Source organism: Benincasa hispida, chromosome 12 (assembly GCF_027475165.1).
Source record: "Benincasa hispida cultivar pf3 chromosome 12, pf3_genome.v1.1, whole genome shotgun sequence".
NCBI classification, from domain to species: Eukaryota; Viridiplantae; Streptophyta; class Magnoliopsida; order Cucurbitales; family Cucurbitaceae; genus Benincasa; species Benincasa hispida.
The window spans coordinates 7139460-7160175 of NC_143489.1; the positions used below are offsets into that span (position 1 = coordinate 7139460).

A 20716-nucleotide genomic window follows, 5' to 3' on the forward strand; every position below is an offset into this window, starting at 1 on the left:
TATATCACTAAAGTATCAATATACCAACATTCATTCTTATAAAATTTCAAGTATGATATTGGTGTATTTGTTGTATATCAACATTAATTTCAAATATAACACTAATGCATCATTAATATATAAATACTTCTTTAAAATACATTTACAAATATATTAGTAGTTTATCAATATCTGTTTAAAATTCAATTTCAAAGGTTTAGCTTGATATACTTATAAAGTTCAAAATTTAAATTGATATAATTATCAATTTAAGATTTAAATTGATAAAATCTTTCAAGTTCATGATTTAAACAGATACAATTATTAGTTTAGGGTTTAAATTAATAATTGAGATGTTATTTACAAATTTAAAAACGCTAAATTTGCCAATACTTTCTATTTTCCGCTTGAAAATTCCAATAGTGTCCTGAATACGACGACGTTTAAGGTTTCGTCTCATAATTGTGGACTTGTTCCCGTGTGTGTAGGGTTTTAGGGTTTCAATCAGTGTCACTTGCTTCATCAAGATCTCAATTTGTTCTTCCTCTTCTTCCTACGGCCATGGAGAGTCCTTCTCCGGCTTCATGCTGGAGCAATGTCGTGAAATCACAACCAGCTCCAAAGCCTCAGCTTCAGACTCCGACCTCCTCCGTCCAAGTATTCGCCGATAGCTGCAAGTCCAGTAAAGGCGTTGCTGTTGCTGTTGTTGATGCCAACGCCATTATCCAAGGGGGAGACAAGCTTTCTTCCTCCGCAGATAAGTTTGTTTCAGTTCCTGAGGTTTTGGATGAGATTCGCGATCCTGTATCTCGCCATAGGCTCGCCTTCGTCCCCTTCACTCTTGAATCCATGGATCCCTCTCCTGACGCTCTAAATAAAGGTAGAATTCTGAATTCTAGTCCCTCTATGTTGCTATACGCTGATTGTGTTGTTACTTCAAATTTTAACTCGTTTTTGTTTATAAGGAATTATCGGATGTAAGATTTAAGCTGTATTGCTATTAGAGTGTGTTTTGAATGATTTTGAGAGGCAGGGTTTTAGTGTTTCTGAAGTTAAGTGCGTCAGAGTACTTTTTCAGTGTTTCTGAAATTTGTAGAATCATCTTGCCTAGCTGAATACCGTGATTTTTTTTTATTTTAATAATTGCTTTTAGTTGGTTAAAATCATTCTTTGCCCTTTCACCAAATACCATTACTCATGGATTCCAATGATTGGAAGCTAGTCAAGATCCTCCCTTGCTGAACTAGTTTAGCCGCTATATAGTTTACTTTGAAACCTTAGTTTTTCATTATTTTAGAAAGATACTATCATTATAATCGTAGCCTTACTCGAGTCCAAGGCTTTGGGAGATATGATGAGAGTTGTACGTTATTTAGTTTTTAACTTGGGGCTTACCCTGTGCATGTGAGAGTATCCCCAAATATGAACTTTTACCACCAGGCACCCCTTGAATGAGAAAGCTAATGATTAAGCGGTACTTGTAAATCTGGCCGTATTAGAAAGAACTGTGAAGCATGCAAATTATAGTCTAGCGTGGTGGTAGACTTTTGAAATCTGTCTTTCCCAGTTGATATCACCATTTTTTTTCACTGTCCTTATGCATTTTCTGTTGAATCTTACAGTAATCAAGTTTGCAAGGGCAACTGGTGACTTACAGACGCTTTCAGATGTTGATATTAAACTTATTGCTCTCACTTACACGTTGGAGACTCAGATTCATGGGACCAAACATCTTCGTGAGTGTCCTCCCCCTGTCCACATGGTTAATACAAAGAGGTTACCTGAGAAAGACATGCCTGGCTGGGGCTCTAACGTACCTAATCTGGAAGAATGGGAAGCGTTAGAGCAAGATGCTGATGATCCGTCCAATTCCACATCAAAGATTCTGCCTTTGCAGGATTTAAACCTGAACATCATCCCTTCGGATGGCCAATCTGAAGATCTTTCACTAGAGCACAAGGATGAGAGTAACTTGGAGCATCAAGATGAAACTGAGAGTGGTTCAACAAGATCAAGGAGATATCCTCCGAAGAAAAAGGAAATTAATATTGAAGGGAAGAAGATGGTGGCTGATGGAATTGATGCATCTCAGGGACAATACGACGATAATGAAGGTGATTGGACACCTGCTGTCAGTCGAAGCACTCAGAGAAGATATCATAGGAGGAAAGCCAGACGTGAATATTATGAGTCCTTAGCTGAAAAGGATTGTCAGCAAGATGTTGAAACCACAGATGGTGACATCCAAGTGGAAACCAATGGATCAGGTCAATCACAGGATAAAATCTCTGAACTGCCAAATACTGGAGATGGGAATGAGGGTCAGATAGAAGAAGGGACAAACAATAATGAAAACCTCTCAGAAATTTTGAAGCAGATGAGGCTGGAAGAAGATTCATTAAATGCTCTTCATGTGAGTGCTTCCACAAAAGAAGAGTCTGGTGAAAGTGAGGGGGAGAATGCTGTGGCCGTTGAGGGCACAAACGATACAGTAAAGGATGAACTGGAACACATGGAAGACGCAAGTCAGACTAATGAAAGTGTAGACACATCAAATGTAGATGATGTTAGCAGTGATCAGAGTTGGATGCTGAGATCCTTGTCTGAATCAAGTGTAGCTTGTGTCACTGGTGACTTTGCGATGCAAAACGTTCTTCTGCAAATGGGTTTACGATTGTTGGCTCCAGGAGGAATGCAGATACGGCAACTACACAGGTATGCATATTTAGTGGGTGATTGTTTATCAAACTTCATTATCCAAAAATTTCAACTAGATCATTCCCTTTCTGACCCACCTTCTTAGTTCTGACAACCCCAACGACCTTCCAACCGATGGTTTAGTTATTTTCGTTTTTTACAACTCTAGCCAACTTTCAGGCCTGAGTCGGTGTTAATTGCCTTGTATATTGTTTGAGTAGTGTGTGATGAAGTCATCGTGTAATGCAATTACGTACTCAAACCTTCACGATGTGATCTCTCAGGTGGATTTTAAAATGTCACGCCTGCTATAATGTCACAGCTGAAATTGGAAGGATCTTTTGTCCAAAGTGTGGAAATGGTGGAACTTTGCGCAAGGTAGCTGTTACAGTTGGTGAGAATGGAGTTGTGTTAGCTGCCCGTAAGCCGAGGATTACTCTGCGAGGCACAAAAGTGAGTATTTCTCAGTGTTGTCCTTGAGAATAATATAATAAAGGTTTAAATACTATATTGGCCCCTATACTTTTGGGTTTAGTTCATTTTGGTCCCTATATCTTTAAAATGTTCATTTTGGCCCCTGTGCTTTTGAAATGTTTATTTTGGTCCATGTACTTTCTACTTTTGTTTATTTTGGTCCCTATACTTTCAAAATGTCAATTTTGGTCATTTTTTCTTTCAACTTTGGTTCATTTTGGTCCTTGAACTTTAAGTAATCATTTTGATTCCTTAAAAATGAAATGAAAATGAAAATGAGTGGACCAAAATGAATCAAAGTGTTAAAAGTGTAAGGATCAAAATGAACATTTTGAAAGTACAGTGACAAAAATGAACCAAAGTTAAAAATATAAGGACCAAAATGAACATTGCAAAAGTATAAGACAAAAATAAACTAAAGTTAAAAGTATAGAGACTAGAATGAACATTGTGGAAGTACGTGGACTGAAATGAACTAAAGCCAAAAATACTTGAATTAAAGTTGTATTTAAACTTATAATATAATTTTATTCTCACTTTTAATCGTCATTTAGATGTTCACTCGTGAAATATGCAATTTTTTTTTAATCTTTTTATGTACAGTTTTCACTTCCTCTACCGCAAGGTGGAAGGGATGCCATCACCAAAAATCTTGTTTTACGTGAAGATCAACTCCCACAGAAGTTTCTTCATCCCAAAACCAAGAAGAAAGTCCATAAGCAGCAGGTTTTTTTTTTTTTAATATCAAAATTGCCTTACTTTGTTTATCTTCATCCTGTCGTCTTGGTTTATTAATGATCAGATTTTATTCAAGATTTCACCTGAAACTTCATAACGAAGTGATCCATTTTCCATTTGTCCATTTTCAGGGGGATGAACTCTTTGCTGTGGATGATTTCTTCAGCCACCATAATACTGATAAGCGGGCTCCTTTGCAGCCTCCCGTAAGGCAAGCGTTGGCCGTTTTCAGTGGGAAGAGAAATCCGAACGATAACCATTACTCTCGATCTAAGCATAAATAGACAAACATTATTTATGGATTTTGATGTTCGTTACTGTTTTCAGAATCTGCAAATTTTGATTAGTATCTCATGTGATTGAGTTTATGTATTCAAATTATAAAGCTCAGCTTAAATGAGTGCAATTTTGTCCTCAATTTCCTTCAAAATACGTGTTCAGTCTGACATTATTTTTTCTTTTAATATAGAATTTTACAAATTTTAAGAAGTTATTATCTAGAAAACTTTAAAACTCACCTCTTAAACACCCTTCATGATTTATCTATTACTATTAATTTTAAATGATTAGTGATAAATATATATTATTTAAGCTTAATAGATTCCCATTAATATTTTTTATAAATAATTTAAAGTTCTCTCACATTTAATTAAGTAATTATTTAATTATTTAGTTTTTATTTATAAAATTGGTAAATCAAATATATTTAATGTTTGAACGTTAATCTTAGAATTCAAGGATACTGGTCTAAGTTGTACAACCTATAGAAAATCTTAGAATTCAAAGATCCGATTCAAGTAAGGTCGTAAAAACAATACATGGGATCTAAATGGGCTGTTTCAGAGTTCTCGATTTGGTTGTGTAATCCCAACAGCATTTTTGGTAAATAATCAATGTGGCAATCACATGATATAGAATTGGAAAATGTGTCACCTTGGCAAACTCAATTAGACGATTCAACTGGTTAAGATATATTTTCTCGACTAAATTTGAATATTCATAAACGTAAAGTGCAAGGGAAGGGGCAACAGAAACAACAAATTTGTTCAAACTTCATAGTTGATTTGTGATTCAACACTCTGATTATAGCTACTGTGATATTGGCATACTTTTGATACTATGAGTTATACAGCCTGCTCTAGGATTGAACATGTACAAGGAATATAGAAACTTAAAAAAGCAAAAAGAAAAAAAAATCAAGAAAAAGGTTAAGAAAATGGAAAAGGAGAGTATTACAACTTTTGTATATGTCAAATCTATGTATACCTTCACTTCTTCTAAGAGAGTGCAAGCTCTGCCCATGCCAAAGAAGATGCTTTAAACTCAATGGCAACAGAGGTATCAATTCTAGTTTCTAACATGGTGCAGAGTTCCTTCATCGATAGCAGTTTGGTCGGCCGCTGATGGATGCAAAGGTTTGCCACCTCACATATTACCTCGAGATCTTCGTATCTAAAATGCTTCAGTTCGGGATCAACAAGATAAGACATCACTTCCGGCATTTCGATATAGTCCTTGGCCTGTATCAGAAAGGTTTTTAGTCCAAAGAAGTAGTCCACAACTACCAAGTTTACTTTGGAAAATTGTTGTTTCTTACCCAATCTACCAAGTTTCCTTTGTCCTTGCAGTACAGAGGCCTCCCACTGATTATTTCAAGTAGAAGGACACCGAATGCATAGATGTTACCCTGCACGTCGAGATGTCGTGCTTCTAGAGAGTTTGGAAGAACACATATTGCACCTTGGCTGGCTATAGATCCTGAGTTCTTTTCCGATCGTGAAAGAATGGTCTTCCAACTTTCAAAGTCTATCAACTGATATTCAATAGAATTTCAAATACTCAATTCTTACTGCTACTTAATTTCCATCTCGGATAACTTCTCCATGTGAACAACGTAAACAATGACTTATTAGAGATTTACCTTGGGAAAAAAATCATCTGTAAGATATACAGCGTTGGAATTCAGCTCAGATATGGTGAATGGAGGTTGGAGTTCTGTGTGAAGATACTTGAGTCCACGCGCGATGCCTAAAATAATCTTCATCCGTCTCGTCCAAGATAACTGACATGCTTCTCCATCTGCAGTCGATGTATGACAGTAAATAACAAGAACAGAAGAAAAGAACCATGAAAAAATTAGGAACAAAACTCAGAAAAGAGAAGACAAAATGTTGGCTTACAATGTAGATGCTCATATAATGTGCCATTTGATGCATACTCAAAAACTAGCATCCTTGTAAATGGAGTACTCTCTCTACAATAACCCAGTAATTTTCCTGTATTCTCGTGGTTGATTCTTGACAAATCCGCTACCTAAATAGATATTTGAGATGAAATCTTAACTTGAAAATTCGTCAACATCCAATCAAGACAAATCATTTCCTGGGTCATTAATTAAAAAGAACAAAGAAACAATACCTCTGTCTGAAAATAGAGTTCAAGGTATCCTGTCCATAGTTCTTCTTTCATGCTCATTGAGATAACTGCAATCTCGGGTCCAGTTTTCATGGTGCCCTTATATACCAAACTGTCTCGAGAGGAGCCAATTATGTTGCTGAAGTCTTCACAAGCTAGTTCAAGTTCTTGTCGACTAAATCTCGTTACATCCTTTAAAATCTCAGGATCTGCACAAAAGACCTCAAAAATATTGCTATCTATTTCTCCCTAAAAATACAGTATCAACGAATAAAGCGTTTATCAATACATATGCATATATATATATATATATATATATATTATGTTTATAGAGGACAACATTTCCTACATTTGCCTTTCTGTCTGGGCAATATGCTAAACAAAAGACGGGGGTAACGAACCTATATATACTGGAGCATAGTATTTCCTACTTCCTGCTTTCTTCCAGGGCAATATCATGGAGGATTTTCGATTGAACTTCTGGACTGCAGTGAGAACAGCAACAAGGAAGAGAGAACCCACCAGAGTTCCTGTTACTATCTCAAGGGCCAAAAGCCAGATTGGTTTCGATGTTGCTTGGTGATGGAGGTTATGGTTCCGTCCGTTGCTTCCTGGATGTCTCATAGTCATAGCTAGTTATTAGGAATACAAAAAATTGCAATCAGTACAAGTTATAGAAAAGCTAGAAAGCACAAGTTTTCCCTTCTAAACATTATTAAGCATTTCAAAACAGATGTTCATTTTCCCTTCAATTACAAGAAAACTATGCAACTACAAGGAACATCACGCACCACACTCTGCTGAAGGACGTTGTTTGGAGTTAATTTTATGGAGGCAATTCCCTTGGAAACTTGACCTGCAGGAAGTAGATTAGAGGAGGAACTGAATTATCAATTAAAGAACGAGAAAGAACTAAGGAGATACCCTGGAAGACGCTCCAAGCACTTCGGTATGCACCCAACAAAGAAGTTATATGAAAAATCAGCAACTCTTAGCTGAGATGAGCCACAGAACCCAGTCAAGTTAGTTTTTGACACGTACCTGAAACATTGGTAGAATGCAAGACATTAAAAGCTGAAAGGAGTTTAGGGGAGAAGGAATAAAAAGAATTCCTTGAGAGAACTGCTCGGTAAGTTCCCATTTCACATTCCGTGTCTAACATTAGTAACTTATCTTGTTTCTACTTTTTCCTTCTTTATAAAAGTTCCCTCCTAAATTTAATTTTTCAATTAAAAAAGAAAAAAAAGAAGACTACATACAACAAGAAATAATTATGAAACACATTAAGTTTTTTAAAGAAAGAAAGAAACGAGAATGTTATTAAACGACTTTATAATTCCATGTTTCCTACAACATAATAAACTACACGTAAATACTAAACTCTGACATCCAGCAGTTAGCCCAAGATACTGGAATATTGCGACATAGAATATGAAGATCCAAAGAAAATCAATTAACTGGAAGTTTTTTTCCATGAAACTTTAAACAAAGATACCAAGTTTATACAAACAATCTCAGACCATATGAAAAGATTGGAAATATGAGTAAGTCAAATCCCTCCATGCAACAATGTTCACTTACAGTCCAGTATGATCTGAATGGCCAACAGTTCCTCCAAGCTTATTTCTATCCAGCCTTAGTTCCTCAATGTATCTCAAATTTCCCAGCTCAGGAGGCAGCTTACCAGTGAACTCATTAGACTGGAGGTTTCTGCCACCACAGAAAATGAATAAATAACAAAAGAAACCAAAAGAAAAATCCAATTATGAAAACTTCTGAGGAAGAGAAGTTGCCTTTACATTTTCACAATTTTTGTTAAATTCCCGAACTCTGGAGGAATTGGACCTGTGAATTGATTCATCCCTAAGTCCAAGATTCTGAGGTTCTTTAAGTAGCCTAACTCCTTGGGTACTGGACCACGCAGCTTATTTCCATGTAAAATTCTACATCACCATCACATAAAAATTGCACTTAAAATGATTGATACAAAAAGAATCTTCAAAAGAAGAGAAACTCTTCAGTGTTCCCAGTTTCTAATGAAGTGGAAAATGACTTACAGTTCCTCCAAGAAGCTGAGTTGACCCAAATCTCCTGAAAGAAACCCTTTAATAGCAGAATGTGAAATGTTACTGCAAAAGAAGAGTCCCAAAACATAAGCCTCTGATATTACTATGAAAAAATTTGTCAAGAAATGGGAAATTTCAAATAGATGAAACCATATCTAACATCTTTACAACATGGTCTCCAGTTGGAGAACATGAAATGCCAGACCATAAGCAAGGTTCTGGTTGAAGGCTGTTCCAGTTGGAGAAGACTTGATATGGATCTTCAAATACTTCTGACCTGAAGGCCCCAAGAGCAATGACTAAACAAAACCAAGAAAGAGGAATTTTTTGTCAGAGGGAATTCATTTAAACTACTTTCCGTTCCTCAGAAGATCTGAAAAGTGAAGGGAACCCAAAACCCACTTCCAATTTTACCTTGATATAGTTCTACACAAATCCTTGATTGGGAAAAGAATTAAATTACAAGTAGCTTAGACTACAAATTTAAAAGTTACTAAGAATATGAGAAGGAAAATGAATTTTCTCATCCAAAACATTTAGGGAAACAAGAATGGTGGGAACAATAGAGAGCCCACTTCAACATTGCCAAAAGTTTTCCAAATCTTGCCACAACACAATAATCTGTACTCCAAATGTCTAAGCAAAATTTAACAATTTTAACTTCCTTTTGCCAGAATTACCATTTTCTTTACGAAGCAAATGGATATAAAGACACAAGATCTAAGAAAGCAGAAGATTGTGGGATAAAAGAAAAATGCATACCTTCATTGGAAGAAATAGAATCACAAATTCCAAATAGCCCCAAAATTAAACAGAGAAGCACCACAAGAGAAGCAAACGATTCCATCTTCTTCTCTCAGTTTCCACAAGAAAATCAAGTTTCAGTGGCGGTTCACATTCAAAAGAGCAAGAATGAAACAAACCCAGAAACAAAAGAAATGAGAGAAGAAGAGAGAACCAAAAGGAAACCCAAATAAGTTGAAGATTTGGGTTCTGTGAAAGAGAGTGAAAGAAGAAGTAATAACTCCACTTCAGTGGTTTGGTACAGATTACAGAGAGGAATAGGGGGAATTAAGTGATATTGTGAAGTTAAATTTTTATTTCAGAAGTACCCAACAGAGAGGAAGTAGATGAAAATTCAAAGATTGATAAAAAGCCCAAGAATGAGAACAGGGGAAAAAAAGGGAAATGAGAAGAACCCAAAAGAGAAGAGATGAAGAAGAAGTTTTGGACTGAGAAGAAAAAGGAAAAGAAGCAGAGAAAAAGGGATTCTAAAGAAATGGATAGAAAAAAAAAAAAAAAAAAAGGAAGAAAGCCAAAATGTGAGTGACAGATAGATGGGAACAGAGAATGTTTCATTTCCTTTCATTTTTTAGCGCTTAAACTTTGTGGATTTTTGTTCTAATAAATAATAAGTATTATTGAATTAATGGATATTTTTCATTGCCACCTCTCAAAATGGATAACCATTTAATTGGTGGAATTTTAAATTCAACTAATTTTTTTGTTATTTTTATTTCAAAAAAATCTTTGGTTTTTTTTAGTACATTCTTTATTTATTTATATTTTATAGTTAATTTTCAACATTTTCGTATCATTTATTTAGTGAAACAATGTCTCTTACTCCAACTGTGAGCCTTATTGAGCCCTTAGCAATGATCCCTAGATGGACTCGTCTTCGACATTCATTCAAGGTCAATTTTGATGTAATTGTATGTACAATAATCAAGTGAGTATTGGAGTGGTTGCTCGATACTTATGACAAAACCTAAATGGATCTAGAGGACTTCCACACCTTAGCCAAGATCTTATTCTCACAGGGGCATTAACTCTCTACGAAGGCACCACCAAAACACTGGAGATAAGTATCCTCTCATTTAGACATAAACAGATTCCCAAATCTTTTGACACCTCTTAACAAGAAAACGTTACTTTCAAACGAGATTTAGTTATTTTTTCAATTTTATTCGTGAAACTAGTAGAAGGATGCAATTCTTGGTTTCCTCTTTATCTATCGCAAATGTTATTCAATTGTTCACAAATTAGCTACTCATATTCAAAGACACAAATGGGATTTAATTTGGATTGAAGGTCATTCATCATGGGTAGATTCTATTTTACCCTTTTTTTTTATTATTATTATTTACACACTTTACTTAAACCTTCTCATTTTGTTTGATTCTCTTTATTGTTAAAAATATTTAAAAAAAAAAAAAAACCCGACATGTTAACATTTCAGTTGATATTTCTGTTTCCTTGAGTTTTAACATAAGCCTGAAGAGTAAATGGACATTTCCATTGAATGATATAAAAATCAATAAGGTATAACAAAAATATCTAATGTAAAACCTAAAATCTATATTTAGAATAATTTTTTCTATAAAAAAAAATAGATCTTTATTCAAAATCTAGAGACTGGCAGTTGTTTTATCTTTTAAAATTAAGTCTATAGACGTTACTTCTCCTTCCAAATTTTTTTTGTTTGTTATCTACTCTTTTATCAATTGTTTAAAAAACCAAAACAAATTTTGAAAATTAGAAAAAAAATAGCTTTTAAAATTTTATTTTTATTTTTGGAATTTGACTAAGAATTCAATAATTCTATTTAGGAAAGATACAAATCATGATAAGAAATGGGAAAGAAATAGGCTAAATTTTTACAAACAAAAAACAAAGATCAAAATAATTACTAAACGGGACCTAAAATTTGAAATTTGAAAATATTAATATTAAATAAGAGATCGAATTAATATAACATCTATTTCAATGTGGCAATAACTGACGGGAGTAGGTGACTACTCGCAGCGAAAGGATCGCATCCCAATTTTAATTTTCAGAATTTCTAATTAAACAGAGGACGAAAATTCATATATAAATCGTGCAGTTCTCAACGATTTGAGAGGAAGAAGGGATCTAAAGATCACTTATCTTCTAAGACTTAGTTCTTCACAAATCCTCTCCCAGTGCACTTCATAAACAATTCTATCAGTCTCTCTTGGTAGGGAGAGGGATTAATTTGAGAGAACAAATAATTCACATAGCATTCTTCTGAGGTCTAGAGAGCAACTCAAGGAGAAAGATGTGGATAACTTCTTTGTAGAATAACACGAACCAATTTCACATAAAATGTAGAGAGATTAAGGGGGAAAGAGGGGAAGTTAAAATAACTCCCCCTCCGTTAATTTTTGAAATTCAAAATTATAAAAACAAATAACTAATTTAAAAATTAATTTTGAAATTCAAATTTTCAAATTAAATAAAAAGTAACCAACCTTAATATATACAATTATATTAATTAAAATATACTATATGTTATATCTATATAATATATAACCTATAATTTATTATATCGCATATAACATTTTATTGATCTTTCAAATAAACTATATAATTAATATAAATCATATTCACATTCATTTTAATCTGTAGTTTTTATATGAATGATATTCAAATATTTAATATCATATTTAAATATTTATTTCTCTCAAATAAATTTTTTATTATAATGTAACATATATATTATATTGATCATTAATTCCTTTTATTAATTTGAATAATTCAAATTAATCTAAAATTAATTTGATTCTCATTAATTCCTATTGAGCTAACAAGGAGACTTTATGAACACATAGATTGAAGCTCCAATTGTACTTGATTAATTAATTAAACTATTTATTTAAATTAATCAACTTCGGCTAATTGTTGGTCACTCCACTAAAGATCGACAGCTACACTCTTCGCATTCCATATATATTTATGTGTCCATTGGATATAATCAATCAACAGTGCATTGACCCTCTATAAATTACTCGTAAGTACAGTTGGCCCAAAAATGATCATTTTGCCCTTGTAGTTATAGTCTAATTATAATCAAACCTCTCTCAAGCCAAGAGAGGTTGTGACACCACATTATTCAAGCCCTAAAATCAGTCCTTAAAGGAAAAATGTATCTACTTGCCCCAACAGTAGGGAATGAGTGAATCTCTTCTTGCATAGCTTCCCAGCTCCCCAATAAGACAAATCCCCAAAATGGTAGGCATATTGAGTCGACGAAACTGGCCACTCTCACCCATGCAGATTAAATGATCGCCTTCATAGGCAGAAAGTTCACAACTCACTGAAGATTTAGGTCAAGTCACCTATAGTCATCCTGGTAAAATGTAAGACTTTTTTAATAATGACTATTCATTTTGTAGTTCGGTCTTATACAAACTCTTAATATAAACTACCCCACTTACGTCTCCACATGAATGATCCCCACTCATGTCTCCACATGAATGATCAGGATCAAATCATTTGTAGCACTTTACAATAATAGTAATAATTACAAAGTGGGTTGTATTTGTAGTGTTACTAGGATAAGGTACTCAACCTTATCCATATACTACAGATCGTTTAGGTTATCATTTAAACGTAATCTACCTGTATGTCTTCACATACATATTTAAGTTACAGAAGATAACTTTCGATCTTAGTTTATTGATTTTTATGGGTTAATGCAACTAAATGTCAAATAAAATACCTCTTATTTTACTAGATAAATAAAATGTTTATACAATATAATTACAAACTACAAATCCACGGGGAGAGAATACAATGATAAAGAAGTTAGGATTAATATCAATAAATTTACAATAAAGAACATTTTTCCTAACAAACTAAGGACTTGCATTATCAGCAAATTATCCCTCAGTTTTTTTTTTTTTTTTTTTTTTAACGCTAAGATGCCTAAATTAGAAAATTCCAAAAATTGGTTCTTTTATACATTAAAAAGTCCCTTTAAAAAAAATATGTTGCACTTCCATTTTCATTCCTGTCAAAAAAGCAATTTATTCCTTCCATGCAATTTTTTTAAAATTTTTTTTTTTTAGAATGGAAAGATTAAAAAAAAAACAATAAGAAAAGCAATAAAGGAACAAAATTCATCTCTCAAAAGGATAATGTTACCATTAAGCATATTTTTCACTTTTGATATAAACAAACCATGATAATTATTTTTAAATGTCAGAATTACTGGAAATATTTTTAAATATAATAAAATATCACTGTTTATCATTGATAGATATCTATTGATATCGGTAATGTCTATCAATATCTATCACTGATAGACAGTAATGTTTTATTATATTTGTAAATAAGTTAACTCATTTTTCTATATTTGAAAATAATCCCAACTATAAATAATATTAATTAATTTTCATGGAGTAGAGAAGTGTCTCCATCTCATCCTTCATTCTTAAAAAGTTTCTCCCTTTCATATTCTACCAAGTTGATCTAGAAGAAAAAAATAATAATTACGGTACTTCTTTCCCCTCCACATAAAATCGATAAAATTAAAATTATATTTTAGTTTTTAAAAATATTTATGAAAATATGACACTTTTAAAAATGGAGTCTTTTTAAAAATAAAAATATTTAAAAATATTTACACTTTATAACAACTTTTTGTTATGAAATCTAAATATTTTTTTAGATTTTTCTATTTATAAGAATTTCCCTAAAAATATTTAAAAAAATATTATAATTTTCTAATAATTATATTTTTCTCTCTCTCTTTTCTCACAATTTTCAATAATCTCCACTCATGTCATGATTCAAATTTTTCTCTTTTTCTTCTTTTCCTTTCTCTTTCTATCCTCTCTCAATCTTTCTTCTTCTTTATTCCACCATTTTTCTTCTTCATTTCTCCTTCACTTTTCATCAAACCAATTTAATTAACTATAAATCCAAAATATTATGGGTTAATCAACTTTGAATTTATTTTGTCAACTTCTGATTTTTTTTTTGTAGGAGTTCTAATTTCAATTTGATTTTATGATGGGGAATGATAGTTCGTTTTAAATTTCATTCGTTTTATAGAAGAAAAAAAAAAGAAGAGAGAGAAAAAAAAATAAAAAATATTTTGGTGGCAACATTTAAATGTCTTAAATCAATAGGTTAATTTAAAAAATTCAAGTCGAACCATTTCATTTATATATTTTCTTTTTTGAGAAATATCACGTATATACCCTTAAACATAATGTAAACACAATTAAGAATTATGACAAAATTTAAAATTAATCAAATACTGTAAATAAGACAAACTTTATGGCTTGGTACAATTAGAAATAAACGTTAATATACAATTCAATAGTTACTAATTACTAAATTAAATTGGTAACACTTATAAACATAAAAACTCAAATTAGTAATATTACAATTCTACAATTCAAATTTGAGTTTGTTTCAATTTGGTCCCTAGACTAAACGATGTACATTTTTAATCACGATTAATCTAAAATAATTATGAAGTGAAATTTTAAAAGTGACGAAAAATAGTGAAACTTAATTAATTATAATTTATTTAATTAATTTAAATTTATTGACATACATTAACATTAAAGGCGTAAAATGAGTATCTAATGAAAAATCAATGTTAAAAATATAAAATTTAAAATCTAGAGACCAAATTGAGAAGAAACTCAAATGTCAAAAGTAAAATAGTAACATTTTGAAATCTATGGACTTGTTTATTTATTTTGATTTAAATGATTTTATTAATCTGCTTAGTTTCAAACTTTAATTTCAACGAAAATATCATTATTATTTTTTTAATTTAATGATAATCTCCTCTATGAATATTAAAAAACACACCCACAATTTTTTCACCTACAAAATCTTTATTGGATATTTTGATTAAGAATCAATAATAATTTTAATTATAAATATTTGAAAATTGAGTATTGTCTCGGATCATGGAGCTTGACTAATAATGACAGTTGAAGGCATTGAATCCGTAGTGGAAATATCTTATTATATACAAAATGAAAAGTTCATAGATATGTTAGACAATTGTATCTTATTAAATACAAACTAAAATTCTAGAGATTTATTAGATACAATTTTGAAATTTTATCTAATAAATCTCTCATTATTATGGCATATGGTAAGGATCTGTTGTGGGTCATTTACGATATTAGGAAGGTTACTGTTACTCGATCTTTGTGAATTATAAAATAATTAGACAATATTTAAAATGAATGAATATAAATATTATTTATTAAGTGAGGTAATTGGGATAAAAAATTTACAAACATAAGAATATATATATATATATATATATATATATATATATATATTTGTGTAAAGAGTCTAAATCATTTATATTTTTTTAGTATACAAGAAGAGTGAATGATTTGATACAATAGTCTCTTAACATATAATTTATGTTAATACTAAATTAAGGTCTAAATCTTGATCCTCTACAAGATTTCAATCTTCTTTTTTTTTTTTTTTTTTTTTTTTTTTCTTTCCTTTAAGCTAATTTATCTCTGAGATCTATGTGAATCAAATATGAAAAGGGATAGATTTTGAGTTTTTTTTTATTATTTTTTTATTTTTTAGATTATATGATTTTTTTTCTTTTAATAACCAATATATCTTTTGAAATAAAATTTGATTAAATTTCATGAAAATGGATTTTTAACAAAATTTGATAAAAAAATTTATGAAAAAAATCAAATAAAAACTAATTGAAACCAAATTCATGTGAATGATAAAGTAAAGTATTTAATATGAGGTTTTTAAAAATTTTATTTAATAATTTAAATATGAAATTATCTAAGATCTCTCTATATCCATCAACTAGAAGTTGTAGGAGGAAATCAAATCAATGGTAACCTTATAACCAATCACCAAAAGAAGAAAAAGAGAAAATCAAATATTTCTCCCCATAGCTCTCTTTACATAGTATAGATAGGTAAAATAGATTATTATTATTATTTGCGATAAAATTAGAAAAGAAATATCATGTTTATTAAAATATACTCTTATGCATTGTAGCATAGGTTATGTCCATGAATATAATTAATATAAGCAAATCGATAACTCACTAGTTGTTTATATTTACAGCTTGGTCAAAGGCTCAAAATAAAATTAATGGATAAATTAATATTACATAATTAATAATTAAATTAATCAACTAATAAATGTTAAAAAATACTTTTGATCCCTAAACTTTCATGAAAGTTACAATACAACCATGCAAAACACATTCCACCCAAAGAATACCGTCCCGTTTCATGGAGATTGAGTAACAATGACACTAACATTGAGGGCACGAAGTGTCTTGATTTGTCAAAAAATAAACTTCAACCCATCATCTGTAGTATGTATGCTTGCATATATCCATGACAGCTTCCTCATTTGCATCACTATCAAGCCCTGAAAATTGTGTCTCTAACCATGTTAACTTTAATCTCGCTTGAAACCAATATTGTAAGAAAAACTCTAACACCGTTTTATTCTTTTAATTGGCCATTGTGTTAATTTAAGCTTATTTTTGGACTCATTTGGACTTTAGCCTAAATATTTAATATAAAATTAAACAAAATTAATTTGACTCGATTCAACGGTTATGATGAAAATACGTGCATCATCGAGATTTGTCAATTTATATTTTTAACTTCAAATTGGGACAATGTCAAATTTTAATTAGTCTAAAATTTAATTATTTATAATTTTGTCATTACTTTGGTAAATGAGGTGACATTTTGATTCACCCAAAATTTCTCATTCAAACACTATAAAGATTAAATTATATTTTAACTTTTTAAAAATCTTATAGATAAATTAAAGCTTATTAAAGAAATGAAAATTTTGTTTATTAAGTAAGGTAATCACCATAAAAATTTTAAATAGAAATACATAAATCAATTTTTAACCTAATTTTTTTTAATTTTTAAAGTATAATAATGTGAGAGATTCAAATCACCTATCGTAAATTTAAACCAAGGATCAGGAGGGGAACTGCATCTCTGAATTGAAGACCCAACCAACCAACCAGCCAAAGGCCTGTTTTGATTTCCATGAGGCAAAAATTATATATATTATATTTTATTTTGTATTTTCTTCGACTCTCATCTTCTGAACAACTGTCACACTACCACATTTTCTAAATACTTTCAAAATCATTATATTTTTCTAATATATTTTTTTAAATACAATATTAAAATGAAAGATACATTACTACCACATAATTGTTCTAATAAATTTAGAAAAGAAAAATCTATTTTCAAACGATATATTTACTCAGTGAAGTTTCTTTCTTTTTTTTTAATAGAAAATTTACTTGAATGAATCAAAATATTTAACCTCTTTATAGAAAATAAATTTCAATTCTTTAAAAAAAATGTATTTTTTTTTATTATATTCAAAACCATATCTTATTATATGGATGAGGCCTAGAGAAAAAATATTATTCAACGAGACTATCAAATTATGACCGTATTGTAGTTAGATAAAATTGTAGTAAATTTAATTAATCGTAATTATTTTAAATTAACTAATGAACATTAGTACAAAGACGAAAAATAATTATTTAGTGAAAAATTGAGATTATTATAAAACACACATTCTCAATTGTAAAATTATAATATTTTAAAATTTAAATATTAAAATAATATCAAATTAAAATTTTAAGTTACATTTTAGAATTTAAGAATTAAATGAAATCAAGACGGGATAAGAAAATAGGGGTGTAGCAGTAAAAAGTATTGTAATATAATCCATATAAAATAATGCTGACATGGCAAGGAAGGAGACCACGCTCCATATTCACATTATTCTGGGCAATACACACGGGTTAGTTAAAAACTTTTAAAACTTTAAACCGTGGGCTCCACTCCGAAATTCCCGTTGATTTATTAGGTTTTTTTTTTCCTGAAAGCCAATTTATTAATTATTAGTTACTCCCATTTTCAGACTTTCATGTCCACGTCACCACCTCTTTCATGCATTTTGTTTTTAAATATATTTTTTTTAGATTTTGAGTATAGTTTTTATTTGATCAATAATTTTAAAAGTGTTATATTTTTAAATTTCGAAATTTACAATTTTAATATTGATTTTTTACAAAATACTCAAGTATTGTCTTTTGGTTGTTTGTGTCTATTAATTAATTTAAAGTAATTATGAAATAAAATTTTAAAACTAATTTTAATAGTGATGAAAAAAATGGTAAAATTTAATTAATTATAATTCTTTTGATTTTTTAAATTAATTAATAGATATTAACAATAAAAACTAAAAATGTGTATTTAGTGTAATTGGGGTTAAAATATAAATCATGAAACTTGAGGACTAAATTAAAACAAAACTTAAGAAACAAAAAATGTAGTAATTTGAAACTCAAAGACAAAAATGAAAACTAGAACCAAAGCACAGGGATCAAAAAGTTATTTTTTTCAAAAAAAAAAAAAAATCTAAACAAAATAGTACTACTTTCATTAATGAGTTTGTCACATTAATTTTTCTTTTAAAAAAGAAAGTGGGGTACACTACCATTTAAATAATATTTATAAAGATAGAATTATAGTGTGTGCAAATGATACTTTTTTTTTTAAACGATATTTGGGATATAAAGATTCGAATCTCTATCTTACGATGAATAGTGTATGTCTCGTACCAATAGTTTTTCCTATTTTTTTTAGGGAACTCATACTAGTTGAATTATACCCACGTTGGCAAATAGATATTCTTATACCATATATTATAAATTTTCTCATCTTTCATCATGTCCTCATAATCACCTCTTTTATTGAGAAAATTTATGTAGCACAGCAAAAATGATACTTTTTCATAGAAAAAAAATTATAGTTTGTTGTAAAATATAAAAAATTGTAATACTACTTCGATTTATTACTTGCCTTGCCGAAAGGAAAATATTTAAAACTCATATGAGATTTATAGAATAAAATAATATATAATTTAATATCATGGTAAATCTATAGTGTCAAATTTTTGTCGACGTACGAATATTTCCATCGTTATTTTCATATTTTCATGGTTCAACGTCAGCATGAGAAGTGAATTAGTATTTTTGTTGTACCGTAGAAAAATTCATAAAACATAAAAAATAAGTAATACAATCTTGCTAATTTAAATATAATATAAATAATAAATATGTTAAAATTGATATATAATTAATTTTTGTTAAAAAAATAACCATCGGAATTTTTTATATATTTTTTATTTAAATATCTGCAAATTGAAAGAAGCAAAAAGTTAGAAAATTTTTAAAAATAGACAGCGCAAGCGAAACTGAAAAAGTGTAAGGGTGTGGCAGGCGGCAGTTTCCATTATTTGACTTTTCAACGATATAATTATTTAGGTAGATAACTAATAAATATTTAAATCCATATTTTTTTTAAAAAAAAATTAAGTTTATGAATATTATTTCTATCTCTATATTTTTTTATTATTTATTTTTTATCTTTATTAGTCAAATTTAGAGAAAAAAAAACGATGAAATAGACTTAATTTTAAAAAAAACAAAAACCAAAAAATAAAATAGTTACTAAACGGGACCTTAATTAAAATTATTATTTTGTATCTAATAAAAATTTGCACTTATCAACTTTTTTTTAATTTATAGATACAAAATTTAAGATTTTATGTTTAAAAGCTGAGTTGTTTCTAAAATTTAAATTTTATCAGAATACATAAAATTAAAAATTAAAAAATCTATTAAATACACCCATTTAAAAATTTGAAATTTATTAAATACAAACTTGAAACAATTCAGAGATTAAATTTCCATAACTATATTTCTAAAACTGAAAATTTATTAAAATAAAATGATTTTAATACAACGAAGTGCTAAAATGAAAAGAAAAAAAAATATTAGAAAGTGTTTAATAAGAGAAATTATGAATGTATTGGGTAGTTGAGGAAAACGCTTAACAATAAAATGGTTTTTTTCTTTTAAAAAATATATTAATAGAAACTTATTTTCAAATACTTCTCATTTTAACTTATACATACATATATATAAAAACTTAATTGAACTTCAATCTCGAAGATAAATATTTAAAATAAGAATCACTTTCAATTATATTTCAATTATATTGTAAATATAAATTATTAAATAAGATGAAGGTTGAAAATGTCGATGGTGATGAATTTATCGAAGTCTTAATTTAATAAAAATATTGGTAAAATATTAATAAAATATTGATATCAAATGATATTTTTGAAAAAATTAAAAACAGAAAAAAGAAAAAAAAAAGATAAATAAATAAGTTTTACTTTTTAAACAAGTAAATGGGTTTATTATTTGTATTAGAGTAAATTACATTTTTGGTCTTTGAGATTTGGGTTTGGGGTCTATTTGGCCTATGATGTTTCAATAGTAACACTTTAGTGCCCGAGGTTTGAAAATGGTCTCTAGAGTTAATTGATTGTTAGTTGAGCTAACAGAAGTATGTATTTAGAATGATTTTCTAATCCTCGAGGACTAAAGTGTTGCTTTTGAAACCTCAAGAATAAAATAGATATCAAACTTAAATCTCAATGACTAAAAGTGCAAT

The 20716-nt window shown here is 29.7% G+C and overlaps 2 protein-coding genes across 3 annotated transcripts; one reads left to right on the forward strand and one right to left on the reverse strand.

Annotated features, from left to right (window-relative positions):
• The first annotated feature begins 429 nt into the window (after positions 1-429).
• Positions 430-4318, forward strand: LOC120068232 (RNA-binding NOB1-like protein). The gene is made up of 5 exons (XM_039019945.2): positions 430-859; positions 1602-2694; positions 2961-3129; positions 3754-3876; positions 4020-4318. Exons 1-5 carry the CDS (start codon positions 541-543, stop codon positions 4170-4172), a joined length of 1857 nt encoding a protein of 618 aa, XP_038875873.1. The 5' UTR covers positions 430-540; the 3' UTR covers positions 4173-4318.
• Positions 4319-4929: 611 nt separating this feature from the next.
• LOC120092457 (putative LRR receptor-like serine/threonine-protein kinase At1g63430) lies at positions 4930-9770 on the reverse strand. Of its 2 annotated transcripts, none has more exons than XM_039050543.2 (13): positions 9132-9770; positions 8530-8668; positions 8361-8432; positions 8103-8246; positions 7885-8013; positions 7228-7344; positions 7095-7159; positions 6705-6914; positions 6307-6512; positions 6069-6201; positions 5810-5967; positions 5486-5701; positions 4930-5408 (listed from the first exon to the last, which is right to left on the reverse strand). In XM_039050543.2, exons 1-13 carry the CDS (start codon positions 9214-9216, stop codon positions 5166-5168), a joined length of 1917 nt encoding a protein of 638 aa, XP_038906471.1. In that variant the 5' UTR covers positions 9217-9770; the 3' UTR covers positions 4930-5165. The 2 variants fall into 2 exon arrangements, with proteins under 2 accessions (XP_038906471.1, XP_038906470.1); XM_039050542.2 differs by having other exon boundaries at positions 6705-6935.
• Positions 9771-20716: the final 10946 nt, after the last annotated feature.

Bases quoted from the DNA above. Each gene is read 5' to 3' on its own strand.
- LOC120068232 (XM_039019945.2), top strand. From the start codon at position 541: ATGGAGAGTCCTTCTCCGGCTTCATGCTGGAGCAATGTCGTGAAATCA. The intron at 2,695-2,960 runs GTATGCATATTT...GTGATCTCTCAG, and splicing joins CAGATACGGCAACTACACAG to GTGGATTTTAAAATGTCACG. The intron at 3,877-4,019 runs GTTTTTTTTTTT...GTCCATTTTCAG, and splicing joins AGAAAGTCCATAAGCAGCAG to GGGGATGAACTCTTTGCTGT.
- LOC120092457 (XM_039050542.2), bottom strand. From the start codon at position 9,216: ATGGAATCGTTTGCTTCTCTTGTGGTGCTTCTCTGTTTAATTTTGGGG. The intron at 8,669-9,131 runs GTATGCATTTTT...GGTTTTGTTTAG, and splicing joins TTCTATTTCTTCCAATGAAG to TCATTGCTCTTGGGGCCTTC. The intron at 6,513-6,704 runs GTTCGTTACCCC...TCTTTTGTGCAG, and splicing joins CTATGCTCCAGTATATATAG to ATCCTGAGATTTTAAAGGAT.